The sequence below is a fragment of the Phialemonium atrogriseum genome (genome assembly GCF_030411735.1).
Source record: "Phialemonium atrogriseum strain 8032-3 unplaced genomic scaffold QBC33scaffold_45, whole genome shotgun sequence".
NCBI classification, from domain to species: domain Eukaryota; kingdom Fungi; phylum Ascomycota; class Sordariomycetes; order Cephalothecales; family Cephalothecaceae; genus Phialemonium; species Phialemonium atrogriseum.
Window position 1 is genome coordinate 79013 of NW_026848182.1, and position 27340 is coordinate 106352.

A 27340-nucleotide genomic window follows, 5' to 3' on the forward strand; every position below is an offset into this window, starting at 1 on the left:
CTTGCTCTGTACAGTACATCCAGGCGGCGGAAAGTGAGACGAGAGCAAAAAACAACAGCAAACCTTCAGGGGAATGGTGGTACGAGGGGCTGCAAGCAACTTGAAAACCACCAGCAACCCATTTTTGCCTCAACTCGGTCATATTGGACATCTGGCAACTCCAGGAGTCGTTTTGCTTGTCGCTGGGTATGGCTCGTGGCAGCACTTATTAAATGTCTTGAGCAAATGACCCGGCAAGTGTCACTTTCTATTTTCTATCTTCAAACTCTGCGCGGTAAGACAGGAAGATGGAGATAGCCTCAGAGAGGTTGAGTGAGTGCTCTAATTATCTCCAAGTCATGTTTCGACTTGTGGTTTTGGTAGAAGAACGATCCCTGCACAATATGTGGCGGAGCAGCTCTCCAAGCGGTGACGATCAATGATCAACACTAAAATGAACCAAGCCAAGATATTCCGTACCATTTTGCCATCTTTTTTTAGACCAGCGTGCAGGAGGTGCGCAAGAAAATAAGCTGCGGCTCAACTTTTGCCGACTCACTCCCAGACTTCGGCCCTTACTGCAGGGACCATTGGTCCTTCTTCGCAGCCGTCCTCACGGCAGAGTCGCATTGCAAGCTGCCAGGATGGAAACCACCATGGAAAATCCGATTAGGGGCGTTTCTCGCCCGCAAGCGAACCTAGCACTTGCTAATTATGGACGCGCCGAGCACGGAAGATGCCACCAGAGACCAGAGAGTTACATTTTCTACGTGTCAATCGTCCAGCTAAACCTCAGCCGGCCATCTACGTAGCAACAACAAATCCATCCCCGTATATATAATGGCCAGGGCACGACCGCATCCACAGCGTCCAGCCAGCCAGAGCCAGCCAGGCATCCCAAGATGAAGTCCCTCCCAGCCACCCTCGCCATCCTCGCCCTCAGGGCCCTCGCAGAAACGACGTGCACGGCGCCCACCGGCCAAACCGGCCTCTGCATCCCGGCGTCAACCTGCACAGACACCGGCGGCGCATCCGGGCCGGGCACCTGCCCTGACGACGGTGACCAGGCACGAAGAACCCCCGCCCCGCCCCCGCCCCCTTTTTTCCCCCGCCCCCTTTTTTCCCCCGAACTAACAAACCAGTCCCAGTGCTGCACCTACGGCTCCTGCACCATCCCCGGTCCAGGCCTGACGGGCCTCTGCCAGCCAAACAGCACCTGCGCCACCTGCGCCGGGGGCACCTCGACCGGGGGTTACTGCGCCGGCGGCGCGACGATCCAGTGCTGCACGTTCGGGGCCTGCGTGGGCGCCGGGGGCGCGCCGGGCCAGTGCGTGCTGGACTCGACGTGCGGCGGTGGCGTGTTGTCGACGGAAGCGGGGGGAGGGTGTCCGGGGCCGGAGAACGTGCGGTGCTGCACTTACGGGGCATGCTCGAGTAGTGGCTCCGGGAACGGGAGCGGGAACGGGTCGTCGGCTGGGTTCTGCCAGACGAGGAGTAGCTGCTCCGGAACGTCGGAGGCCGGCCTGTGTCCTGGCCCGGCTGACGTGCAGTGCTGCACGCCCGGGACGGGGTGCGAGGGCGGGGCGTCGCTTGTGAACCAGGCTACGCTGGAGCTGGTGCAGTCGTTTGAGGGGTGGTTCCCGGATATCTGTATGTGGGATGGATGAATGGTCTCTTGACGTTGTGGGAACTTATTCACTGACGGGAGAGTAAAAAAAGACGACGACCCTGACGGCAACCCGACGGTCGGCTGGGGCCATCTGTGCGCAGATGCCAATTGCTCCGATGTCCCGTACCCGATACCGCTGTCCGAGCAAGACGGCACGGCGCTGCTGCAATCCGACCTGAAGGTAAGCGGGCCACACTGGCAAAACACCAGCCCAACCGCATGATCCTAACCTCGTGGGTGAACAAACAGATCGCCCAGCGCTGCATAACCGACGACATCGACTCCTCGGTGGTGCTGAACCCGAACCAGTACGGCGCCCTGGTCAGCTGGGCCTTCAACGTGGGGTGCGGGAACTCGGGGACGTCGACGCTGGTCGAGCTGCTGAACCAAGGCGGGGACCCGGACGAGGTGGCGCGGCAGGAGCTGCCGCAGTGGAACCGGGGCGCGGACGACGTGCTGCCAGGCCTCGTGAGGCGGAGAGCCGCCGAGGTCGGGCTCTTCACCACCCCGGCTGACGGCGTGGCACACCCGCCGCCGTGCTGAGTGGGTGAGTGAGTTGATTGAGTGAGTGTGGTGGTTGGAACTCGAGCTCAGAACTATTCTGTGCGCGGGAGCAAAAGCGAGAAATATCGCTGCGGAGTAGATATATCAGTGGAATTTGTATCTAGGCAACACGTATCTGGGTTTTCCATGACACTCGTGTATGCCATGGTTAAACTACGCTGGACAAAAAAAAGCAAAGTCCAACCCGCTAAGCCTATCCCAACGCCATCGTATATGCATACATTTTCAAGGTCTGACTCCAGCCTGTCTCCGGAAATCCGGAGTTTGTGAAAGAGACCAAGAGGCCGATATTGATCGGAAACTGCACACTGTAGTCGAGTTATGTACTGTACTTGGTGGTCGGACCCCTTTATGGGATTGCCAGCCACACCAAGGAAGGGGAGGGAGAGAGTTATGAGGCGGGCTCAATCCTGTGGGTCATCGGAGCATGTAAGAGACGTCTGGGAGACCGTCGATGATGTGTCGCGCAAGGCTGTCACTCTCGGTGGTCTCCTTGCGAACTGGCGGAGCCAATACTGTTTGCTGTGGGGTTGCCTCCCTTGATGCCTTAAGCGGGGAGGCTGCGGGAACTGGGAGATTCGTGGTCGTTGCAACAGTGGGCTTGGCGGGTCGGTCAAGGAACGAAATATCCACCGAAGTCCATGTATCCGAGGCCGAATAATTCTCTGCGGGCCTGTCCCTGGAGGAGCTCGACAGTTCTGCAACATTATTCGTGGGAACCATCGGGATGGTCGGGACGACCGGTTGCCGTGTGGCAGTGGGAGGAAGTGTCGTTGACGTTGGTTTGGGTGCCACAGCCACGGGCAGGAGCGGTTCCGGTTCAGAGAATGCAGCGTCAAGACTGCCCAAGCCATTCGAGATGGCTGGCCTAGCTTCGTCCTGTGGAGACGACACCATCTCGCCCCATTCGTCCTCATCGTCGCCGGCCGGAGGAGGAGGAACGGCGATTGCCAAAGGCACAACAGGTTTGCTAGAAAGTTGGAGTGGCGCTTGCGGTGCTGACGCTGACGCCGGCTGTGTCGACTCGTTCGCGGCGGAAGCTGTGCTCCAGCCAAACGAGGCCACACGAGGGACAGCCATGCTCGAGTGCTGGGTCGGGCTGCCCGGTGCCTCGAGAGACAAGACTGGAGCCACCCCCTGCGGCTGAGACGATACCCTCGAATGGGTCGTCTTCGTTCTTCCAAAAACCTTGTCTAAGCTGATGGGCTCGGCAGCAGAATCCCAGCCAAACATGTTGCGCTTGCCAGTCCCTCCACCTAGAGTGACTCGCCCCGTAATCGAGTCCTCCTCCATCCAGCGCCGCACTATCTTCAGCGTTTCCTGGCGTGTGCTCGAGGCTAGCCACGACACGCGACAGTAATTGTCGTCGTTCCCATCATTATGCATCCGAGAAGAACCCTGGCGAGAGATCCGATACCAGGTCTTCCTCTCTGAGATCTCGGTGAAGCTATCATTGATAGGGCGATCTGGCACATCCACGTCTGGCGCATTTTGAAACTCCGAGTCGCCTGACTTGTCACTTTCAAAGAGGCTGTCCACCGTATTCAAGTCAACCACGAACTTGACTTGTCCAAATCCTGCGACGGATTGCTGCGCCTTAGTACCGGTAAAGGAAGCCCTCGGCGATGTTGGGGTGGAGACTCGCGGAGCAGCCGAGTCGATTTGCTCCGTGGAGTCATGATAAATACCGGGCGTGGGAGTGCGCTCAGTGGATGAGCCACGCGATATTTGAGCCGGAGCTGGAGCATTACCGCCATCTTCAAAATCGCCAAAATCTGCGCCATCTTCCCAACCCTGTTCTTTGTCATGTGCCGCCTCGGCTGGTGTTCCCTCACGGTCTCGCCGGGCTGGAGCTGGCTCCTCGACAACCGACTTGGCCAAGCTATCGAACTTGACCACCAATTCTTGAACCTTCCCCGAGACCGTTCTCGAAGGCGCCTGCAAACGCAACTTCGAGTCTCCGTCAACTGACGTGATGGGTGAATCCTGCCGTCCCGCGTCGTGATCGCTGGTGTCTCCAGATGCAGACGACGAACGAGAGTGGGTGCTCCGAGCTTCTGTTTCGATGTTTATCCTAGAAACGCCGGGTGGCGGCTCGTCGTCGAGGGAAGCCGGGGCATCCGTGGCCAGTGGCTGCTGGGCGTCCGACGAAACCGCGTCTGACGCTGCTGCCACTTGCGCCGTGTCCTGTCCCGGCGCACCCGCGTGATCGATTTTGACATTCCATATCGACTCAAACTCTCTGGTCGTAGCGTGTTCCTCGGTCTTGCCAGAAGTCACAGGAGAATCCGGGGGTTCGGCGACTATGAAACTCGGAGGGGGTTGGACATTGTGCAGGTCTTCGGCGGACAGTTCGGAAGCCCAGGGATCGGAGGGGAGTTGTCGGAAAATGGAGCCGTTCGCCTGGTTTGGCCCAGGAGACAGGGCAATGCTTCCCGGCCATGCAATCGGGCTACTGGCTTTGTTGAAGCTGCCCTGCCTAGATCTCGCGTCGAGGTGCTCCGTGGAAGTATTCTCGGCACCGGCCCAGCCCGCCCAGGCAGAGGTGGATTGTGCGGCGTCGAGCGACGTGTTGGCAGAAGGCCAATCCTTGAATCCATCATCATCGTCAGCCCATGGGGAGTGGATCGTGGAGGTGGGTAGTCGGGGAGACGAGTTGTTCGAGAGCAAGGCGCGTGGAGGGGGTTCGAGCCCGGACTTGGTTGGCGACGGCGTCTTGTGCAGTGTCGTGTCGACGTCGTTTGTCGTCCATGGCGAGCCCCACGGATCGTCCATGCTGGATTGCAGCAATTGTCATGTTTTGCGCGGGCTGGCCGCTGGATCGCTCATTGCCTCGGAAATATCGACGACGCCCACTGATGCACTCACAGATGCGAGCGCGCCGCAGTGGCGGAGATCGAAGCTGGGCGGTAAATACCGGCTAGGTCAGAGTCGGCGACCTGGTATATGAGCAAATAGGTAGCAGAAGGGGGAGAAACAGCGGAATAGCTTCTCAGGAGAGGAGGTTTTTAATTATGGTGGACGGATTTTCGGCCGTTTCGCCCCTTGTAATTATTTGAGGGTACCTACGTGTATGCGCTCAGACCCCTGTGGTCGGGATGTCGTGGCTGCTGTCGTAATGGAAGGCGCAGAACCTATCAGGGCTGTCATATTCACTTCTAGGCCACAAATGTCTGCCTATCCTGTACTGTGGTATATACTTCAGATCGCTGCTCTCCAATTTGCTGCGTCTATTATAATTAGAAGTGCATGTCTTCGATCCCATAAGCTTATCCGTGTGGCACCAGTATTATTTAGGTGGGCACCTAGCCTTCTGTTTCTTTCCAAGGCTGACAAAGCCGCCGAGCGCCGGCGACACACTTCCCCGATGACGAGAGGCGAAAACCCACGACTTCCAATCGCGAACTCTGATAATGGCGCTCTACCGACCCCCTTGAACGAAACACCCTGCCGATCTACGGTTATATTCCTTCCTGAGACAGCAGCACCATGTCGCTGGCAAAGATTAAGCACATTGTCCTGGTTCGTCGCCCTCCGCCCTTGCTGTTGCCGTTGCGATTTCCCACATCCACCCTCTCCCTCTCCCCCTCCCCTAGGCGCAAGAGGAGTATTGGTTAACACAGCTGGCACCTCCCACAGGTCTTGTCCGGCAAAGGCGGCGTCGGAAAGTCCTCGGTGACAACCCAGCTCGCGCTCTCCCTCTCGCTAGCCGGCCACTCGGTCGGGGTTCTCGACGTTGACCTGACGGGCCCGTCGATTCCGCGCATGTTCGCCATCGAGGACGCCAAGGTGACCCAGGCGCCCGGCGGATGGCTTCCCGTGACGGTGCACGAGGGAAGCCCCGGCGACGGCATCGGGCCGCTGCGGGTCATGAGCCTGGGCTTCCTGCTGCCGCGGAGGGGCGACGCAGTGGTGTGGCGGGGCCCCAAGAAGACGGCCATGGTGCGGCAGTTCCTGTCGGACGTGCTCTGGGACGAGGCCGACTACCTGCTGGTCGACACGCCGCCGGGCACGAGCGACGAGCACATATCGCTGGTGGAGACGCTGCTGAAGACGGCGAGGCCCGACCAGCTCGCCGGCGCAGTGGTGGTCACAACCCCGCAGGCGGTGGCGACGGCCGACGTGAGGAAGGAGCTGAACTTCTGCGCCAAGACGGGCGTGAGGGTGATCGGCGTCGTGGAGAATATGAGCGGGTTCGTGTGCCCCAACTGTAGCGAGTGCACCAACATCTTCAGCAGCGGCGGGGGGAAGATCATGGCCGACGACTTTGCCGTCAGGTTTCTCGGGAGCGTGCCCGTCGACCCCCAGTTCGTCATGCTAGTCGAGACAGGCCGGAGGCCGAAGTATCCTGCCGGGACGGAGGTCAACGGCCGGGACATGTCAACACCTGCGGATGCCAGTAACGGGCACGACGCTACGAGGGATGCTGGGTCGCTGGTCGAGAAATATCGGCATTGCTCCCTCGCCCCCCTTTTCAAGACAATCACCGAGGACGTTATATTGGCCGTACAGCAGCAGGGTCTTACGGTTTGAAGGATGCGTCGGAGTGCGACACCTTTGGGGATAATGGCACAAGCTCTGCACTCTGAAAATGAGTTTGCATTGAATCTGCCTGACATGGGACATGAGGCACGGCTTCTCAAAACATACACTATCCATACCCGCCCCCTTTCCACTCTGCTCGCGTAGCTGTGCAATACAAACACGGGAGCAAAGCGAAGATCTCTGCGTCTGGCACCTCAGTTTATATTGAAGGTTACACAACAGGGAGCCCGGCATGGATGCCGACACTCCAATAGCCACGGGGCGATCACTGTTGTAGGCAGTCTCCTGAAATATAGCATGGGCGTCAGGTCAAGGTTTACATATTAGCCGCGAGGATATTCGCTGCCGGGCATATGGCAAAGATTCCAGGTTCACAAGCCCCGCCCACTTGTTTCCTTGGTCCATCCGTGGATTTCAGGTTGCTTTTTCTCGGTTCTGCAGCGCAAGAGTGTTGCTCTTGTGACCTTCCCGTGTATTCCATACCTTCCATTCACGCTAGCGCCCACTTTGTGGATTGCCCCTCTTTTAGCGCATTTTGCGTGTACCCAAGTACCTAAATTTGCGCAAAGGAGGTATTTTGCCTGCACACCAGCGTCATTTATGGCTCCAATCCAATATTTTTTTTCGTAACCACTGGAAGGTGCACTTCAATTTTTTCTCAAAAACCTCGCACCGACTGCAAGTTATCTCCCACGACGTCGCTCGATTCGACCAACTTCCATCTCGCCCTACCTATATACTCCTGTCGGTTACGATAGAGACTGCCCGTCTACTCGTTTATCTGTTGGACAAACCGCCGGATCAGCTCTGTTTAGCAAATCCGGTCTCTCCCGACCCCACCAGACGGACGCCCAAGCCCTTGGCCTGCCTCCCGTCTTCTTGTGCTTGACATGAACGCGCTACTTCATTAATCCTCGAGAGCTCTTCAACTCTTTACCAAGCTTTGGTCCTGCGTCAGTGTTTTTTCTTGCACTGCCCCGGGAATCTTCTTTCCTCCTCCTCGATCCCTCCAGAATTCGATGAGCCGGAAGGATCTACTTAGGTTTCTGTCCAAGCCTGCAAAGTAGGTAATTACATGTGGACGCCATCGACATCATCGCTGCCACCTCGGATTTGCTGGTTGCTAACCCAATTTATTGTTCCAGGCCTCGATAGCCCCCCTCAATCGCTACCCCGAACATAAACATCTGTGTCGGAGACATCTCGCTGTGTCTCAATTGCCCTCGATTATTCCCACCACCCATAACGAAACCCGGAGGTAATCGCCTCGTTGCCTACCACGGCTAAGTCAAAGCAGAAGCCCGATATCCCGGGCTCAAAGCTCTCCCTCCTTCCGCTTCCAGCGCGACCACCTTAACGTCCCATTCGTGAGACGTTGATAATCACTTACACCACCACTGTAGCTGGCTCCGCCAGCATCTAATAAGCCGATACAGTCCTGTGGGCCTACTCTCTCAAACGGACACCGCAAGGTTCGTTTGAGTGGTAGCTAGTGCTCCGCGGAAGACCAATTGCCGAGATCGTGGAAACGATACGAAACTCGGACTCTTTTTGAACGTCTTTCGCCTGTTGTACGGCCGTCGGCACTCCTGGGAGAGATGGTTGACCTTGAGGTTCCCCCCAACTACACCTTTTCGCCATCTGAGGGTACGCCTCACTTGACCATTAATCATGAGGTCGCCGCCGAGCTAGACTCCAGCAATGCCTTTGAGGGTGAGTAATGCACCATCCATTAATCCGGCCATGCCACAACTGCCCCGGTGCTGACAATCTGGTGAACTTCAGGTCCGGAGAAGCTGCTCGAGGTCTGGTTTGCGCCGAGCGCTGAGGCTCTGCCAGCCAGCGCCAAAGAAAACGGGCTGAAAGCCGTCAACCCCACCGAATGGGAGGGCATGTTGGACCTGGTGAATTGCAAGGTCCTGTCCATTGTCAACTCGGACCATGTCGACGCCTACCTCTTGTCCGAGTCCAGCATGTTTGTCTTCCCCCACAAGATCATCCTGAAGACGTGCGGCACCACGACGCTGTTGCTGGGTCTCCATCGACTCCTCCACATCGCGGCGGTCCATGCCGGCTTACCCTTCCACAACGCCAAGTCGCTGAACGAAATCCACGCGGCCGCGACCCCCTACCGCGTATTCTACAGCCGCAAGAGCTTCTTGTTCCCCGACAAGCAGCGCGGGCCCCATAGGAGCTGGAAGCAAGAAGTCAAGTATCTGGACGACATGTTCGAGGGCGGCAGCGCGTACATGGTGGGCAAGATGAACGGAGACCATTGGTACCTGTACATCACCTCGCCGAGCAACATGCTGACGCCGCCGAGGACGCCGGAGGAAGAGAAGAGCCTCGGCAGCCCGACCCGCACCAAGAAGATCCCGACCGGCCTCATGACCAGCCTAGGCGCTATCCACGAAGATACCCACGATGAGACTTTGGAGATCCTCATGACGGACCTCGATCCAGAGAATGCCAAGCAGTTTTACGTGTCACACGCGAGTGCGGTCGCGAACGAACAGGTATCTGCGCAGGTTCAGGAAGCGCGACGGGACGCACACGAGAGCCTCGGCAACCTCAGCAACGGCACCGTCAGCTCGACCGCCGAATCGGCCGACGCGACCTTTGACGTGTTCAGCAACAGCGAGGAGTCCGACTTGGCTGGAGGGACCCACACGCCTCTCACCGATCACGTCATCACCGAGTGCCTCACCACCGAGGGCCACGCGCTCGGCACCGTCGTGTCCAACAGCTGTGGCCTCTCGAACGTGTACCCGGCGTCCATCTACCCGGATGCGCGCATCGACGCATACCTGTTCTCCCCGTGCGGATTCTCCGCCAACGGCGTTGTCCCGGCGGCGGTAGCGACATCGGCCGAGAAGCATGGCGAGTCGGGCAGCGGTAGCGAGAGCGACAGCAAGCCGGTGGCGCACTACTTCACTGTGCACGTCACGCCGGAGCCCAACTGCTCGTTCGCGTCGTTCGAGACCAACCTGCCGGGCGGGCGGCACCAGGGCCGTGAGACGGCGGACGTGATCGAGCACGTCGTGGGCATCTTCAAGCCCGGCCGGTTCAGCGTGACGCTCTTCGAGGCCAAGGGCGGGGCCGAGCGTGCCGTCGATCTGGCGCGGCGCCGCGGCGGCGACGACGACGGGCAGCGGAGCTGGGGCGAGGCGACCAAGCAGCGGGTGGAGCGCATCAAGGGCTACCGCCGGATCGACCGTATCGTACACGACTTTGAGGACTACGACCTGGTGTTCCGGTACTACGAGCGGGAGGGTTGGGCCGGGTATGGGGGAGCCAGGGTCGGAGAGGAGTTGTAGTAGTGAACAGTGCTACCTGCGTTTCCTGTTCTCGGTTGGTATTTATTGACGGTGGCTGGGACATGGGAGCCCAGATTGGAATAAGCTGCCTGCCATTGTCTAGTATACATTACCGTCACTTCCAACCGTCGTGTCTGGCTGCATACAACAAGCCAACTAATATCTCAGTCCACGTTTTCATTTCTTTTTGCCATTCTTGAGTCCATCTTCTGCAGATCGTTTGTGAACCCTTTCGCGATGCTGCTTTTGGGCGGTGGACGACATCTGTTTGCAGCGCCGGGATCGTGACTTGAGACATCACATTCCAGCAGGCTACAACGTCGACAGCAGCGACAGGCCACCCATCTCTCTGACAACCTTCCCGAGGAATGTGAAGGGTCTCAGCTGTCAACCCTTCCTGCATGGTGTCTTCTCCCCCGCCATCCGCCAGATTGCAAACTGCGTCGAGCAATGGATATGTCGGGTTCGCAATCGTCTGTCGACGATGATCCCCCCGCCACCGCGAGAGTATGTATACATGGGCCGAAGGGTCCCAGGGAGGGACGGCGGTTCTGCAAATATCTCTACCTCTACCACGCCCTCTGCTGTCCACCGGGACGGCTACCCAACCCAGAGACCCCCGATCAAGATCGAGATTCAGGTCCCGATCCAGAGCTAGAGCTCCATCTCGGTCCATAGGACAACCGACCCGCCTCTACCTTACCCCCGATTCTACAAGGCCCACAGCGAAGCACAGGCCGGACTCCGAAACCCGGCCCGCGCAATGTCGACGAGCGCATCGTCCTCGGAGAGCGGCAGCAGCAGCTCGGGCAAGGCGAACCCGCTCGCGGGCCTCGCGCACTTCGGCAGCCTGCGCGACCCGCGGCACCGGTGGCTCCCGCCGCTCCTGCTGGGCAGCCTCTGCGCACTCCTGCTCGCCGCGTGCGGCGGCATGGTGCTGTCCGGGCTGGTGTTCGGGGGCGCCGTCGAGGTCGTGGGGCCGTGTCTGGGGCAGAGCTTTGTGCTGTTTGCGGTGAGTCAACTGTCACGGAGACGACGGCAATGGTGGTGGTGCTTGTCTTGCTGACAAACTTCCGCAGTCGTTGCTCGCGTTCCCTTTCGTATATCTATACGTATGGTCGTCGAGGAAGCAGTACTCGCTCGTGCGCTCGCATGCGTTCCAGCACCCGCTGCACTCGTGGACCACCATCGTCGCCCGCATGGATCTGCTGGCCTGGTTCGCGGCCCTGATCACCGTGTGCGTCGACGTGTCGCGCGAGAAGGGCCCGATGGCGTACCTCCGCGCCGACCTCTTCGTCTGCGTCCTGGCATTGTGAGTTCTTCCGACCAATACCTTCCTACTGGTGCACCGTGTCGCTGACAATGTCCCCCCCCGGGTATACAGCCTAGCCAACCTGGCGACCCTATGCGCCGTCGAAGTGGCGTCGGACCCGTTCATCCTACCGTGCATAACACCCCTGACCACCGTCCTGAGCAGGAGCAACACCCTCGTCGCAGACAGGCTCGACGACAGCGTCTCGCGCCGCGGCTCCGCGGAGAAGCGGAGGGACATCCGCCCCGCTGTGGCGCCCATGGGACCGCGACCGCTTGAGAAGATCACACAGGGGAGTGAAAATGGCGACGCCGGGAGGGAGATGGTGCGCCGGCCGGACCAGAGCCCCCGGATGCCGGCTTCGTGGCCGGCGTCGCCGCTGCAGCAGCATGCGCAACCGCAACAACTGCAGCAACTACAGCAGCATCAGCAATACCAAGCGCAACACCAACAACAACGACAACAAGCGCAGCCCCAACTCCAGCACCAACAACACCCTCAACCACAGCATCAATCCCCGCAACTCAACCCCCCGCACCACCGCCCCCAGCAACACCAGCAAGACCAAGCCCACCACCAAACACCCCCCTACCCACACCCCCTCCCCCCAGTCCACCACCGACCAACCCCCTCAACCCCCTCAACAGACTGGCGCCACGACTGGTCCGCCCTAGCAGGCGAAGCCGGCGTCCTCGGGCGCGCCAACTCGCTCCTCTCAACGACGTCCTCGTCCCTGGCCTCGGGCCCTTCGTCGTCGCTGGCCGCCGCCGGCATGGGCTCGTACCGCGCGGCAGCGCCCCCTCCGCACCCGCCGCCGACGACGGCGCAGCCGAGCTTGCCGTATCCCCACCACCACCACCAACATGGCGGGTGGGCCGGAGGGGGAGGGGGGTATGTGCAGCAGCATCAGCAGCAGCACACGCAACCCCTCCCACCGCCGCCGCCGCCGCAGATACACCCCCGCGGCATCGTGGCGCACAACGGCCCACCGGCCCCCGCGTACGCGTACGCGTCCTCGTCGCCGCGGCGGCAGCAGCAACGCCTGCCCTCGATGCCCGAAGAGGTGGAGGAGGAGTCGGGGTCAGGATGGCGGGTCTCGCCGGGGACGGGGACGGGGTATCGGGCCGCGCTGTCGTCGGCGGCGGCGTACGGGGGGGGGTCGGCAGACGATGGGGGGTTACGCGGGGGGTGTGGGGTTGGGGCTGCGGGGGCTGCCGTCGGAGAGGGAGAGGTCGGGGGCCGGTGGTCTACTGCCGCCGGTTCCGAGGGGTGGGGAGACGGCGGGGAGGGTTAGGGTCCCCGGGGCGTATGTTGAGGATTGTAGTGACGGGTGAGGTTGGACGTGTTGAGTGGGTGTTGGGGAGGTATTCTATGTCACATATTCGCACTTGCCACGGGGGTTATCTCCCTCGTAAAATTTACCCACTTGTTTAATACACTAAGAAGCCATGAGGAGAGCTGAGGGCACCTCTGTCCCCGCTTGCGTTGATCACCCATCCATACATGCACCCTGGTCATTAAGGCAACCCGCTGTCTCACATGGACGACCCTGAGGGAGTCCCTTGATCTATTGGCTGCCTGTCGACGCCCGCGAGAGGGGATGGTCTCGCCTCGGCCATGGTGGCGTTCTGGGCCTGGGCTTTGAGATCTAGAACATGGTCGACGTACGTATCTTGGATAAGAAAAAGGGGTATTGTCGGGGACGATCTTCCTTCCATGCCACATGTGTCACATGTACGGAGTAACGATCTTGTCAAGTCACGAGCTGCGGCCGCCTTATTTTGTATTTCATCCTCCATCCTCCCTGCCAAAAATCGATGCTTCTCGTCATAGCACCGTAATTCGTGTTTTGAAACCACACATCATGCTCACATGCGCCTGCAAGAAACAGAAAAGATCGCTGTGCTGTCACGATGTAATTGGGATCATCTCCCCAACGCGGGCAGGCTTGCAGCTTGCAGGGGCTCCCCGGCTAATAAACACAGGGCTGAAGAAATGGCGACAGCGGGGGCTAGAATTGCGCAACCGCCCTCGTCGTCCCGACTCCCGATATGGCAATTCATATACTGCCCAATGAGATGCTCTGCAACAGCACACTCAGCACAGCGACAGCCGCCGTAGTGCGCAATGCTTCATTCTTTTGGGTTCTTTTCTCTTTTATTATTTTTTATAGCTGTCTGCCTGCAAGAAATAACGCCATACCCCGTGCAATGAATCAAAAAGGTATGTACAGTACACGAGGAAAATTTTCGCAAAAGAGCCCGCCGATGTGGTAATCTATGGATTGCCGAAAGAAAAGAAAAAAAGAAAAAAAGAAAAACAGGAAAAAAACCACCTATATATCCATCTGCTGGTAACCCGCATCAAGCAACTCCCCCGAGAACGACAAGGCAGGATCGAGACCAAACGAGTCGAGGTTTCCAAAATCAAACCCGTCCAGGGCGCCCTCGAACGCGTTGCTCCCCGTCGTCACGTGTGTCGCCGTGGATTCGGCCCCCGACTGCGTCACGCCGGACTGCTCCTCGGATGGCAGGGGCGGGGAGGGGCCCTGCTGCTGCTGCTGCTGCTGCTGCTGCTGTTGCAGGCTGCCGAGACCTGCGTTACCACCACCACTACCACCACCACCACCACCAGCCTGCACCGCCGCCATGCCCATCTGGTGTCGTGCTACTAGCGGGGGGTGGGACAGTGCCGGGGGTTGTGGTGTTGGCGTGGGAGTCGACGTCTCGATGCTGTTCATGATTGGATGCCCGAGAATGGGTGCCGCGTTGCCGCCCGTTCTCGGACGTATCGATTGAGAGTTATTTGAAGTGAACGGACCATCCGCAATGAGCTTCTCCAGATCGGCTTGCTGTATGGGAGGGAGGAAACAAAGAACAGTCAGTTGGTATCCCTTTACTTCTTGGTCAGTCTAACCGGGTTGAATTCACTTACGATGCTCTCTGACGCCGGGCCGGCTGTGGACTGTTTCGCGACTCGCAAACACACGGCGGCCAGCTCCTGGACGCTCTCGGCCGTCATCCCCAGCTCCATGGCGCTGTTCCGGAACCCGTGGAACAGCATCCTCGCGCACTGGTACGCGCACACCGGGAGATCCAGATCTGATATCGGTATATCGTTGCCCAGGGCTAGCACCTGGGCGAACATGTCGGCCATTGTCCTTGCGTGTTCGTAGCACTGACGACGACAATGGCTGACAAAATCGGCGTTCATCTGGTTGATCAGGCTATCTGGCAGGGCTTCTCGGAAGCCGGGAAGCCAGAGCCGATATAGGTCACAGTGGCATTGCTCCCACCAGATATGCGTCATTATATAGATGCCCAATCTCGGGGAATACGTCCGCAGTCTGAGGTTGGGTTCAGACCAGCGGAAAGAGAGCGGCAACCTCGCAGCGAATACCTCCAACTCAGCAGCCAACTCGGAACACCGTGACGGCAACCGGGAGAGGGCCTCAACCGTGGGGTTCGCAACCAGCGCCGTGGTGTACTGCTGTATCCTGCACCGGAGCCAATGGATGCGCACATGCAGTGCAAGAAATCCCATGGCGTCTGGCAGCGGTGGCAGAGACCCGTCGGGGCTCGTGGGCGGCGACCTCAGACGCTCCGTCGGTTCCGGCAGGTCGAACTCGAAGTTGCGTTCATTGCACGGCAACTGGATTTGTATCTGGTTCTCCGGCTCTGGCCACAGCGCGAACTCGACCTGTCCGCTGGCGATGCCGGTGTCGACCATATATAACGACCACATGAGCCGGCGGCGCGACTCCTGCGCGAGGAAGCAGATGGTCGGGTTCTCGTGGCTGAGTCGCAGGGCGGTCGCGAAGCGGCAAGCGATTGCGTGCAGCATGAAGGCGCCGGAGAAGCGGCGCGAGAGTATGCGGTGTTTTGTTATTATGATGAGAGCCTGGAGGCGGAGGACCGAGGGCCTCTCAAACTCGCGCATTATCAGGGCCACGGCCTCGTCGATGCATCTCGCCCCGTACTCCTTTGTGCCGGGGCCGAGGTCGGTGAAGAGCGATGTGAGGCCGATCAGGGAGAGAAGCAGCGGCCGGTCGAGAAGGCCGGCGTGGTAGCGTTCCATGAGGGAAGCCCGGTGGAGAAAGGAGAACATGGGGATGTGGTGGATGTGTCGGAAGAACTTGTCGAAGGCGCGCAAGGCGAGGGCGTCGAAGTTCTGGTCGGGACAGCCAAGCTCCAGGTTGGACCCGACGGGACTTGCGGTGCTCCGGGTGGACATGGCGCGGTCGAAGGAGGCGAGGCTGTTCGATTCGTCGGGAGTTCGGGGGTTGGCCGAGTCCCGAGCGCCCGCCGCATCTGCGGAAGTCGGTCCAATCGAGGCGGCGGCATAGGAGGCGGCAGCGGCTGTGCCGAGCGACCGCTTGCCCGGGCGGTAGACGCAGTCGAGGCCCTGGACGCGACAGCGGTCGCACTTGGGCATCTGGCCGCTGCATCTCGCCTTCTTCGCGTGGCAGCTCAGGCAGGCCTGGCGAACGCGGCGCCTGGGCACGCTGATGCTCGTGCCGCCGGGGATGTCGACGACCTCGATGGCGACATTCTCGTCGTAGGAGCAGGCGAAGCCCAGCCTCTCGCAGTTGGTGCAGATCCCCCGCCGGCCGTCGCAGCGAACTTTGCGCGCGCGACAGGTCACGCAGGTGTGGGAGGTGCGGTGCTGCGGGCGCGGAGATGCGGGCATGGGTATAGAATTGGTCGTTATGGTGAGTGACGTAGAGCACCTCCAGCCATTCAGCCGTTCAACCGCAGCACCACCTTGCCTCGGTTAGCTATCTGTCGGAGAAAGAGCATCCCAGATGGACTCTTGACACCGTCTTTCTGGCCGCCGCCGCGTCGGATCCGATCGCGCGTCTTTTTTTTTTAGAGCGTCAGTCGCTGTCGTGCTGACTTCTTATCTGGCGGCGGGGTTGGATTCGAGGAACTTGCCGGGGGTGAAAGACTTCAGCCGACGGCATCCGTAGCAAATAGCGAATTGCACCGGTGAGCATAAAGAAAGCGAAGCGGGCCAATTCAAGTAAAGCTAATTAGGTATTCAAGCCAGAGTAAATAGTATCTAGCCAAGATCAAGGCATGATTCTTGGAGTCATTCTGGCAAATATTTCAGGCTAGTTGCTGGTGTAAGCACGTGACTATTCATATGACTTGGCTGGCTCCATCCCCCAGCTTTATCCTGGTAGGCCCGCTCCGCATTTCGGCCACACCTAAATTTATCAAGGCGCTTGGTGGTTACACTCTCGGCTACGGACTTGGACTGCATGCGTATGAAACTTTACTCATCTATCCCCTTCAGGGACAAAGGACCGATATCCGTCGAGGTGGTCAACCACTCTCCTTCAGCGCAGCAATCCTCCTCAGTTTAATAAGTATCCCATGCAGGGAATTGCCCCGTCTTCCAGTTGCCATATCTACTGGGAGAAATCCCCTCGTTCTTCCCCACTCGTTCGCCCTATGGTATGGTCGCGTGGCCCAATCTCGGCTCCGAGGTATTGGTAGGAAGTGTGGGCGTATGGGCAAGAAGGGTTATAGACTTGGGTATGGGCAAGATGTGCGTGATGCAGCTCGAGGTCGGGCCTTGAGATCTCTAGCACGTTGCAGCAGATGCAAGGGGCTCAGGGGAGACCTGATCATCCCGACGGCTTCACTAACACGGGGATCCTGAAGAAGTCCTGGTTTCACGGAACCTGATCGTAGTCTTCGCCAGGTCGACTTCCTCCCTGGGCCAGCTGAAACTGTCTCGGTGGGATCTGGAACAACTTGCTCCCGTTAAAGCTGCTGAAATAGGTATATCCCGACCGAGGAGGCTAAGACCCTGGCGATTTACCATACCAGTCCATCGTCTGGGCGCAGAAGAGAAGAAAGCACAGCAGGCGAGGTCTCACATTGAAGATTTCCAAGAGCTCAATGACCCCTGAAAACGCTGACGTCGATGGACAAGATATTGATGTTGGGGTAGAAAATGTTGGATCCTGCAGCGTATTAATCCGGTGATAGCATGCCTCCACTGCTGCGTTCAAATGTCCGTTCCCGTCCCATTGTTTGCTTCTGTTGTGAATAATCTCGTCGGCAATGACTCGAACGCCTCGAGTAAGAAGATGATCCCAGGCGAATGCGCTGGAATCTTTCACCGCAGACGCAGGAGTCAAGCTTTTCCAGAGATTTCTAGTACATGGCCAGGTGGCCTGGTGAGACAGTTGCTTCTTTCCGCATGCCTTGTTTCATTTTTGCTGAGAAAACAATGACGAACCACTGATGCTATGAATGATGATTAAGGTTTACCCAGTTCCTACTGAGGGGGTGTGAGAAAAGCACGGCCCCTGAGAAATGATTCGCTTAAGGATCTACAGGGCTGAAATGGAAGGCACCGCTGGCAGGGGTTGATCGAATTGGGTGGACCACTGTGGGTCCTGTTGCCTAGACAAAATTGGATTTCGGGTCGGACCCTGCACGTGGTTTCGCGATCTCGGTCGCGGAGAGGCTTCAACAAGTCGAACTCAGGCCATCTCCCTGGCTCTTCCCCTCTCTTCATCGCTCCAAGGCATCCGAGCGGAGACCAATTGACCCATATAAGTACCTCTCTTCTCCCATATCTCGCGTCTTCTTCACCACACATAAGCATTGGTCCCAGAGGTGCGACTTACCCTCCAACTACCACCGGAAATCGCAACTCACAACTTTATCCCCTCCTTAAACCTTAAACACCTTCAGAGATGCCGCCAAAACGCGGCAAGAAAGTGGCTTCTGCGGCCCCTACAGCTCCTACGGGGCCGCCGCTGGATGGATGCCGCGTCGCTCTCAGTGGTACCTTCCCAGGCTTCTCCCAATCCGCGCTCCAGAAGCACATCACGGGCCTAGGAGGCTTGACCTCCAGCTCGATCACAAAAGATACGACCCATCTGATAACTGTCCAGGCCGATTATGACAAACCGTCCACCAAGGTTAAGGCGGCCAAGGGCCAGGGTATCCACATAGTCAGCCTGCCTTGGCTACAGGATTGTCTCAGCTCGGGCTCCAAGGAGGACGAGACGAAATACCTGTTCAACGCTCCCTCAACCTCGGCCGCTTCTGCTACGGCTGCGGTCACAACCTCGGCCGCTTCTACTGCGGCTACGGTCACAACTTCGTCGGCATCCCAAGCCCAGTCAGCACCCGCGGCATCCCAGCCCAACGGGTCGCCATCAGCCCAACCCAGGGCAAAGAGACCCCGAAAGCGAGCCGCTTCACCTTCACCCACAGCATCTGCTTTTTCTGCGGTCTCCGCCCCGCCGGCCAAAAAGAAGAAGGGTGCTGCGTCTGCCGCCAATGGTACCGACGATGCGAAGTCGGAAGCCCCCAAATCCAAGCCCGAACGTGTCCTGGGAGAGGGCCAGATAGCCAAATCCCGTGATATTCGGGTTCCTCTCGATGATGGCTGTCCCTTTGTGACCTACGGGGTCTATATCGACGACCAAGGTGTCATATATGACGCCTCTCTGAACCAGACGAACGCCTCCAACAATAACAATAAGTTCTACCGCATCCAGGTGTGTCACGCTTCCCCTCCAAGCGCTCCGTCCGCAATCTAACACTGTCTCAGCTTCTGCACGATGGCAAGGGAGCCTACCTGACATGGACCAGATGGGGAAGAGTTGGCGAACGCGGCCAGGATGCTATCCTCGGCAACGGATCTCTGGCAGATGCCATGTCGGGCTTTGAGAAGAAGTTCAAGGACAAATCGGGTCTTCCCTGGGCCCAACGCGGGGGAAACCCCAAGCCCGGGAAGTATGCATTTGTCGAGCGGAGCTACGAGGCAGACTCGGACGACGAAGAGGTGGCGAGCGCCGAGGATGGAGAAGCCCCAAAACCGAAAGAGTCCACGCTGCAACCCGCGGTCCAGGACCTGATGAAACTGATCTTCAACCAGCAGCTCTTCGCGGCTGCCATGAAGGATCTGAACTATGACGCCGAGAAGCTGCCACTCGGGAAGCTCAGCTCGGCAACCATCACCAGAGGATTCCAGACACTTAAGGATCTGTCTGCCCTCCTCGATGATGGCGCTCTGGCGACAGGCTACGGCTTGTCTGTGCCAGCCGCGATTGAACACCTCTCGAACACGTACTACTCCCTCATTCCCCACGACTTTGGCCGCAACCGGCCTCCAATCATCGCGAACCAGCTCATGGTCAAGACAGAGATAGACCTTCTGGAGAGTCTCAGCGACATGAAGGACGCGGCCAAGATCATGAAGGGGGACAAGGGCGACGAGAGCGACATCCACCACCTGGACAAGCAGTTCCAGGGCCTCGGCCTGGAGGAGATGACGCCGCTCGACCCAGCCACGGATGAGTTCAAACACCTCGTCGACTATCTCATGAACACGCGCGGCTCGACGCACCAAGCCAACTACCAGGTCGAGGCCGTCTTCCGCATCGAGCGCAACGGCGAGCACGACCGCTTCAACAAGAGCCCGTACGCCAGCATGGGCGGCAGCGACCGGCGGCTCCTGTGGCACGGGTCCCGGTGCACCAACTTTGGCGGCATCCTCAGCCAGGGCCTGCGCATCGCGCCGCCTGAAGCGCCCGTGTCCGGGTACATGTTTGGCAAGGGCATCTACCTGGCCGACATGTCGTCCAAATCGGCCAACTACTGCTGCGCGCACATGTCCCATAACAGGGCTCTGCTCCTTCTGTGCGAGGCCGAGCTCGGCGACCCCATGCAGGAGCTGACCTATGCCGCGTACGATGCCGCGGAGACGGCCAAATCCAAGGGCAGGGTCTCGACCTGGGGCAAGGGCTCCACCGGGCCGACGCAGTGGAAGGATGCCGGGTGTGTGAACTCGTCGCTCAAGGGGGTGAAGATGGTAAGTGGCCGACCCCAAACCAACAAGCCGGCGAACGTTGTCGCTCGGCTAACTTTGTGAACCTAGCCCGATACCAGTGTGAACCCTGGGGCCACTGGTGTACCCTCCGCCTCGCTCCTCTACAACGAGTACATTTGCTACGACATCGCACAGGTCCGCCTCCGGTACCTGTTCCGCGTCAAGATTTGAGGCGCGCAAGGGTGTGTCCATGTCGGCGACGCTCGACATACGGTGTAGTTCTTACAGGATATTTGCCGATATGCGCAGCTTTGTCACCCAATCCGAGATGGCTTCAGCGGCTGGCACGCAAACGGCTGGGGGAGTTCTCGGACTTGATAGCACTTTTCTTTATCTCTTCCTTTGCTGCTCGTCTGCACCGGGCGGACGAGGACTAGCAAGTCTACCGAAGTTGTTGCATTTTTTTAATCTTTACCGGCGGGGGCGTTGGAGCTAGGGGAAGTGGTGTCGCCTGTGGTTGCGTCCTTGCTTAGCTGTTCCTACTGGAACCGACACGGCGAGCGGGCGAACACACTTTCCCCAGAGAATGGTATTTATTTTGCCCCTCATTCGAGGGCTCGCTAACTCATTGCAATGCGTCCCGAGGTGCCGAGACCAGCGTGCCTCGCAAAGTAAGTCGTCGTTATCTCATGCTGGAATCTCACAAGCGCGTCGAGCAGATAGGAACGAGCACAACTCGCAAAGCCAATCTGTATATTCAGTAGGTACCTAGCCCCTCAGAGGGCACCTATCGAGAAATAAGAAATTCACCAAAACTCCTGGAGAAGACATGGGAGGCTATGACCTTGCCCTTTTCAAAAAAAGAAACCCGCCTAATAACCATAGATACCCCAGTGGACATCCATCACGCTCTCGTCATTCTTGCAGCTCATATCCCCCTCAACGCTGACCCTCCCTTTCTTCCCAAACTGACTGATCGAGTCGCGGATCAGATCCTGGATATCCTGCGTCCCAATATACCAAGCGTACGTGATACCCGCGTCGGCCGCCGTCTTGGGCCTGATCCCAAAGTAGCACGACCCAGAGTACAACAACCCCTGGAACGTCCCCGCGTCGTCACCGAACCCCCTGACGGCGTAGTATCCCGTGGCGCTGTCCGCAACGTGCGCCGCGACGGCCACGCAGTCCGAGATGAGCGGCGACCGGGTCCCCGTCTTGGGATCCCACGTCGTGGCGCCGCACATGCCGTACTTCTTGTCCCACTTGCTCATGACGAACCAGTTGACGGCGCGGCGGGGGTTGTTGACGGGTGTCGTCGTCGGCGGGGCGGAGATGCGGGGCCGCATCTCGAAGACGGACACGACGGTGCCGTTGGGGTGTTGGACGTGGTGCTCGATCACGTCTGTGGTTGCGGGCTGGTTCGCGGCGGGCAGCGCGGCAACGAGGCCGGCCCCGATGAGGAGCATGTTGATTACTCGCATGGTTGATTTTTCGGTTGCTTTCTTGGGGTTTGCTTTGGGTGTTGTAGTTATGGACTGTGGTCAATTCTCTTGAAGCTTGGGAGTGCCTGCGACATTTATATATTTGATCCCTCAACATGTCCCTTGACTCACTAAGTGTCAGTAAATATGATTGTTCAACGATCAACGAGGCTTTGCCTCCAAGTGAACAAGGACCCTTCCTTTCACACCCACAATTGGAGGTCGAGTCACCGTTAAACAAACTGCCATGGATCTAGCAAAGAGCCCCTTTCCCACTATGAATTGGTCACAATGGCTACAATACAGGATCTCTTAGTTAATGGAACTAAGGGATACCGTGCAATCAATATTGCCAGTGACTCGGCGAGAGGCGTACTAGGTCAATTTTAGTAACTCAGTGACAAGGTATTCCAGCTAGTCCTCGTGGTTTTTGAGCAACAACTGTCAGCGAATATAGGAGTCATCCATACTGCTGGCTCTGGGACATGCAGCCGCCACGCAACACAATGCATGCTTCATCGATAGGTCAACGGCATGCCTGCGGTGCAGGCTCTCCCCATAACTCTCGGTGGAGGCTGCAGGGAAGAAAACGCCTATTTTAAAAGCGTAATTCTGCCCGAAGAGTTCCCTCGGCATGGGGATTCATGCCAATGACACAGGCAAGCCTCACGGCGATGTTCGCGAGAAATCCTTCTAGTTGTCTTGCCAAAAAGGCCTGAAGGAATGTAATAGACGTGCGACAAGGTCAGGACCGCTAAGAATGGGTATCAAGTCCCCCCAAAATCGACGTATTCCGCCGATAATAAAACACCTCCCTCTCTCACTGCCCCGTATCCGATAAGCAGCTCAAGAGCGATTCCGTCATTTGAACAGCCGCCGACCCCTTGTCCGGATGCCAAACCTCTCCACTCCATTATGTTGCTGCAGGTTCCACAGCCCATGCATCCCGACACTGCCACCCTCCATAGATAGCCTGTACCGACGCATAGCCTCACGGAGATGGTCAGGCCTCAACGGACCGTATCGAATTTCGCTCTTCTCCTCCGTCAACTTGTCTTCCGGCTTATCTCCCAGTTTGTCTCCACCGGCCATCTCTGTGCCATTCGCGCCGGGTGAGTTGCGACGCGACGGCTCCGGTGTCGGTAGATCGGTCTGCTTCTCGCCCAGCTTCGCGGCCCACTCTGCCTGCACCCGCCTTGCGCCCTCGATAATATCGCCGATGAAAACCTTCGCAACCGACCGCACGCCGATTATCACCGGCTCCGTCACCGACTGGGAGACCGTAGCGTTGACGAGCTGTGTGGGGAGGTAGGGAGTTAGCACACGAATGCGGACGAACATTCCAAAACGAAAAGAACTCACCCGCTTGACAGCATTCTTCGACAAGCCCGCAGCACGCCAGTTCTCGTACCGATCAAACTGCTCCGGCGTAAACGCATTGATCAACATGCCCCTCAACCGATGCTCCTCAGCCTTCTGCTCAGCCGTCCGCTCCTGTCCCGTAGCCGCAACCTCAACAACCTCACGGTCCTCCTCCTCCTCCTCGGCCCCCGCCCCTCCCCTAGCGCTCTTAGCCCCCTTCCCAACATCGCTCGCGCCACTGACCGTCGTCAGCGCGGGCGTCTGCTCGCGCGCCTTGTCGGCCTTTGATTTGCGGCCGCGCTTCTTCTTGACGGGGCCTGCCGATGCCGCCGCCGCGGCCTGGCTCCCGCTGACGAGGCTGGCCGAGTCGATGGAGGGGGAGCGCGCGCCGTACGGGGTGCCGGGGTAGGAGGACTCGTCGGGCGGGAAGGAGGTCTGTCGGAGGGGGTGGCTCGAGGCCGAGGTGGCGGACATGGCCGAGGGCTTGCGCCGCTTCAGCGCCGGGGAGGCGCCGCCCTCCGAGGTGCGCTTCTTGTTCGTCATGATGTTGACGTTGAGGGGTGGGAGTTGGGTGTGCGATGGGTAGGGCGGGGAGCGGGCGTTTGAGGAGTAGGATGAGTATGGAGGAGACGACATTTTCGGTGAGGGTTATTGAGGGAGAGGCGGACTTCACTCAATACCGGGTATTTGATTCTGAGAGCAAAGGAAGGAAGTAAGGAAGGCGCAGGTATTCCCTGTCGTGAATTTCGGAATCGCGACTGCACTATGATAATGTGAGGGTTACGTGATCGAAGTTGAGTGTTTCTTGGCGGCCGAGCCTCAGAAATCAGCCACAGCGTCCGTGCGTAAGCCCAAGCCTCAATTCAGGGCGGGCGCGCACGTGGCGCGGCACGGTGGGGATGATACTCAGATACTAACCAACCACGAGTTGTATTCGTCAATCTTGATTTTTCACTGTAGTAGGACTTGGGACATGAAGTTGCTGAGACTTCTTTCATTTACCTAGACGTTCTCCCACCACTAGCCTCATCCAAATAATATTTATATAATATGGTAGCACTTGCTGTTCGTAACTTGGGTACATACATAGGTTAGGTGGTTGACGTCAGCCCGCGATAAGATAAGCCAATCCTGAAATTTTCGAGCCCGTGACTCCGACACTGGCCGTCAAGGCCCTCTCTCCCTGCATAAAATGTGAAAATCCCTCCCGTTCCGCCAGCCCGCCGCACCAACTCTGCGGCAACCAGCATCAGGCACCCGAGCTTCGAAATGGTTCAATTCGAAAATGCGGGCTCGGAAAGCACCTCCAGCGGCGCCTCGGCCGAGGGCGACTCCAAACGGAGACGCTCGGGCCCGGACGGCAAGGAGCGCAAGAAGAAGCGCAAGTCCGGCGGCAGCGACAAGCGGAACGGCACCCTCCCGAAGCGCCGGCGGCCCAGCATGAGCAAGCCTGCGCGGGACCTGCGTGACGAGCCCCCGCCCACGCCGGGCGCGGCGACCCCCGAGGAGGAAGGCGGGGGGGGGAAGAAGGCCGGCGGCGGCGGCGGCGGCAAGGTGACGCGGTCGCCGAGCCCCGTCGTCGACTTTGACGGCCTGAGCAGGCCGAGCGCGGGCACGCGCGAGCGGCTCGACGAGACGCCCGAGCAGGCGGCGGTGCGGCTGCAGCGGATGAGCGGGGCGGTCCGGACGATTCTCGAGTGCGTCGGCGAGGACCCGGACCGCGAGGGCCTCCTCGCGACACCCGAGCGGTACGCAAAGGCCATGCTGTTCTTCACCAAGGGGTACCAGCAGAACGTGCGCGATATCGTCAACGGGGCCATCTTCCACGAGGGCCATAACGAGATGGTGATCGTGAAGGACATTGACATATTCAGCCTGTGTGAACACCACTTGGTCCCCTTCAATGGCAAGGTATGTGCTTTGCTTCTCTGCTGCATCAATCCCCTTGTTGTCTACAGTAGACTTCGTCAGTGCAGAATGCTGACTCTCTCCACAGATGCACATCGGCTATATCCCCGCCAATGCCGTAATCGGGATCTCGAAACTGCCCCGCATCGCCGAGATGTTCAGCCGAAGACTGCAGATCCAGGAGCGGCTCACCAGGGAGGTCGCTAACGCCATCATGGAGGTCCTCAAGCCGCAGGGCGTGGCCGTCGTCATGGAGTCGAGCCACCTCTGCATGGTCATGAGGGGCGTTGAGAAGACGAGCAGCACAACCATCACGAGCTGCGTGCTCGGCTGTTTCGAACGCAAGGAGAAGACGAGGAATGAGTTTCTCAGCCTCGTCGGCGTCAACCGCCGATGAGGGAGGCAGCGACAGCGCCTGGCTGATTATTGCTTGGTTGCTTACTTTTCTTTTTACTTATTGATGGGCCGATCCGGATTGGGGGCAAGACGAGGGATCTAGAGCCGAGAAGCATCATGCTTACATATGATCCGGTCTGCATCATTCGGCGTCGAATCTGGCATCTGGGTCATGGACTTCAACATCTGGCGCATGTTTGCGAATTTTGGCGTTATTGTTGGCTCAACACCCGCATAGTACCGGTATTGGTGGAGATCTGCTCTTTTATAGGACCTCTGGTTGAACGTGGTTGAATCACCTACGTGACCATGCGTATATCGCTACGCACTTCTCCTCGTCCCTTCTCTGGAAAATGTCCCGGAACTCTTAGCCCCAACCCCTATGCACCCATCCAAGCAACTACTCTTACACACCTCGGGCATACCTGACATCCTCGGCTGCATCTCGCATCTCGGATTTCCCACCTCACATCACCCTCCTAACCACTCTTCCAACCTCGCCCCTCTCCACAGCCTCCACCCTCGGCCTCACAACCTTCCACACCTCCTCCGCCACCTCCTCCACCGACGCGCTCGCATCCACAACATGCAAATCCTCCTCCTCCTGCCTAAACCTGACCTCCGCGCCCACCGGCGTCTCCGCCGTCGCAGCCCCGACAGCAACGGGCTCCCCACCTCCTCCGCGCCGCGCCCCCTCCGCCCCGGGTACCGAAGCCGAGGTCCCGATCCCGCCCAAGCTGAGCCCCCAGAACAGCTCGCGGACGCGGCGCTGCGTCTCTTCCCTCTCGTACGCCTCGGCGCCCCAGCCGCCGCGGGCGCGGGCGCGGCCCTCGTCGAGGTCCAGGAAGAGCACCAGGTCCGGGCGCGGGAGCCCCACCTCGGGGCCGCGCGCCCACGCGAGGCCCAGGTCCGGGTTGCGCTTCGCCGCCGAGTAGACGATGCCGCTGTGGTAGTAGCGGTCGCAGATCACTGTGGTGCCGGCTGCGAGGAGGGCGGTGATGGTTTTTCTGGGGGGGGGGGAGGGGTGGGGGGTTAGTGGTGCCGCGGTGGGGGGGTTGGGTTGGGGGTTGCTCCTTACGCTGCCTCCCATCGATTCGCGCTGAAGAGTAGGTGGATGACGTGGTCGTCCATCTCGACTTGGCTCTTGAGGTAGCCGTCAATCATCTGCCCGATTGGTGTTGTCCTGTCTGCGTCGATTGTCAGCCGAGAACAGTTCTGAACCTCTTGCAAGACCAAGCCAGGCCGGTTGTCTCCGCAAGATGCCTGGGATCTGGCATTGACTCCCCCCGTCATCAAGTAGACCACCTTCCGAACCGCACAAATGCCATTTCACTCCCAGATACCAAAACCCGATCATCGTAGAGCCAGACTTCCAATCCCTAAACCCCAAAATCCAAAGCCTCGCGCAGCACACAGTAGCCCCAACAAGGTCCCAATCCGAACCAAAAACCAAGACCAAACCAAGCAAATCCATCGACCTACCCGGGAACCTCATAACCTTAACCCTCCTCCCCAGCTCCACGAACCGCTGCTCCAGCAGCTTAACCTGGGTAGTCTTCCCGCTCCGATCCAGGCCCTCGAGCACGACCAGCGCGCCCCTGACGACGGCCGGGTCCGCCGCCGCCGGGGCGTCGGTCGGGGCGGCCGGGGTTGGTGGTGGCTGCTGCTGCTGCTGGTCCGCCGCTGGCGGCGAGAGGGCCGAGACCGCCGTGGCGGCCGTGGCGAGATCGTTGATCGATGCCATTGGTCGGAAGGTGGGGGTGTGAAAGGGGAAAGGGGAAGGACCGGGGGGAAGAGTGGGGGAGAGTGAAAGGAATTGGAAGTGGTGGGGACAGATAATTATACTAGAAAAGCACTGTTCGGGTTGTGTATATCTTGGGGATGCGGGTTGAGTTGACTGACAGCTTGGTGGGGTTACTGCCGCGATAGCTCCTGAGTGGGATGATTATCACGTGACTAAGCAGAGCTTTGAGAAGGTCCATGGCATCGGGTTGTTCTGTCTAGG

At 58.9% G+C, this 27340-nt stretch overlaps 11 protein-coding genes across 11 annotated transcripts; 6 read left to right on the plus strand and 5 right to left on the minus strand.

Annotated features, from left to right (window-relative positions):
* The first annotated feature begins 471 nt into the window (after positions 1–471).
* Positions 472–2399, plus strand: QBC33DRAFT_552604 (lysozyme-like domain-containing protein). The gene is made up of 4 exons (XM_060429322.1): positions 472–1046; positions 1128–1629; positions 1699–1829; positions 1898–2399. The coding sequence occupies exons 1-4, from the start codon at positions 882–884 to the stop codon at positions 2189–2191; spliced, it is 1092 nt and encodes a 363-aa protein (XP_060278405.1). The 5' UTR covers positions 472–881; the 3' UTR covers positions 2192–2399.
* A 220-nt stretch (positions 2400–2619) lies between these two features.
* QBC33DRAFT_289905 (uncharacterized protein) lies at positions 2620–5344 on the minus strand. The gene has a single exon (XM_060423325.1). The coding sequence runs from the start codon at positions 4985–4987 to the stop codon at positions 2630–2632; it is 2358 nt and encodes a 785-aa protein (XP_060278406.1). The 5' UTR covers positions 4988–5344; the 3' UTR covers positions 2620–2629.
* On the plus strand, positions 5345–6928 carry QBC33DRAFT_289906 (P-loop containing nucleoside triphosphate hydrolase protein). Its single transcript, XM_060423326.1, has 2 exons — positions 5345–5734; positions 5852–6928. Exons 1-2 carry the CDS (start codon positions 5702–5704, stop codon positions 6743–6745), a joined length of 927 nt encoding a protein of 308 aa, XP_060278407.1. The 5' UTR covers positions 5345–5701; the 3' UTR covers positions 6746–6928.
* A 1003-nt stretch (positions 6929–7931) lies between these two features.
* QBC33DRAFT_289908 (S-adenosylmethionine decarboxylase) lies at positions 7932–10456 on the plus strand. The gene is made up of 2 exons (XM_060423327.1): positions 7932–8470; positions 8543–10456. Exons 1-2 carry the CDS (start codon positions 8356–8358, stop codon positions 10072–10074), a joined length of 1647 nt encoding a protein of 548 aa, XP_060278408.1. The 5' UTR covers positions 7932–8355; the 3' UTR covers positions 10075–10456.
* A 381-nt stretch (positions 10457–10837) lies between these two features.
* QBC33DRAFT_519771 (uncharacterized protein) lies at positions 10838–12680 on the plus strand (the record flags this gene model as incomplete). Its single annotated transcript, XM_060426307.1, has 3 exons — positions 10838–11086; positions 11154–11386; positions 11459–12680. The coding sequence occupies 3 exons, from the start codon at positions 10838–10840 to the stop codon at positions 12678–12680; spliced, it is 1704 nt and encodes a 567-aa protein (XP_060278409.1).
* Positions 12681–13506: 826 nt separating this feature from the next.
* QBC33DRAFT_552618 (fungal-specific transcription factor domain-containing protein) lies at positions 13507–16446 on the minus strand. Its single transcript, XM_060429323.1, has 2 exons — positions 14321–16446; positions 13507–14237 (listed from the first exon to the last, which is right to left on the minus strand). The coding sequence occupies exons 1-2, from the start codon at positions 16073–16075 to the stop codon at positions 13722–13724; spliced, it is 2271 nt and encodes a 756-aa protein (XP_060278410.1). The 5' UTR covers positions 16076–16446; the 3' UTR covers positions 13507–13721.
* A 1271-nt stretch (positions 16447–17717) lies between these two features.
* Positions 17718–20695, plus strand: QBC33DRAFT_290086 (uncharacterized protein). The gene is made up of 3 exons (XM_060423329.1): positions 17718–18914; positions 18968–20230; positions 20297–20695. Exons 1-3 carry the CDS (start codon positions 18102–18104, stop codon positions 20417–20419), a joined length of 2199 nt encoding a protein of 732 aa, XP_060278411.1. The 5' UTR covers positions 17718–18101; the 3' UTR covers positions 20420–20695.
* Positions 20636–21809, minus strand: QBC33DRAFT_290217 (putative necrosis-inducing factor-domain-containing protein). Its single transcript, XM_060423332.1, has 2 exons — positions 20824–21809; positions 20636–20777 (listed from the first exon to the last, which is right to left on the minus strand). Exon 1 carries the CDS (start codon positions 21667–21669, stop codon positions 21061–21063), a length of 609 nt encoding a protein of 202 aa, XP_060278412.1. The 5' UTR covers positions 21670–21809; the 3' UTR covers positions 20636–20777; positions 20824–21060.
* Positions 21810–22530: 721 nt separating this feature from the next.
* Positions 22531–23667, minus strand: QBC33DRAFT_581922 (hTAFII28-like protein conserved region-domain-containing protein; the record flags this gene model as incomplete). Its single annotated transcript, XM_060431299.1, has 2 exons — positions 22531–22965; positions 23032–23667. The coding sequence occupies 2 exons, from the start codon at positions 23665–23667 to the stop codon at positions 22531–22533; spliced, it is 1071 nt and encodes a 356-aa protein (XP_060278413.1).
* Positions 23668–23984: 317 nt separating this feature from the next.
* QBC33DRAFT_290090 (GTP cyclohydrolase I) lies at positions 23985–25527 on the plus strand. Its single transcript, XM_060423330.1, has 2 exons — positions 23985–24942; positions 25028–25527. The coding sequence occupies exons 1-2, from the start codon at positions 24301–24303 to the stop codon at positions 25334–25336; spliced, it is 951 nt and encodes a 316-aa protein (XP_060278414.1). The 5' UTR covers positions 23985–24300; the 3' UTR covers positions 25337–25527.
* Positions 25528–25801: 274 nt separating this feature from the next.
* QBC33DRAFT_461917 (thymidylate kinase) lies at positions 25802–27079 on the minus strand (the record flags this gene model as incomplete). Its single annotated transcript, XM_060425049.1, has 3 exons — positions 25802–26342; positions 26414–26522; positions 26818–27079. The coding sequence occupies 3 exons, from the start codon at positions 27077–27079 to the stop codon at positions 25802–25804; spliced, it is 912 nt and encodes a 303-aa protein (XP_060278415.1).
* Between the last annotated feature and the right edge of the window lie 261 nt (positions 27080–27340).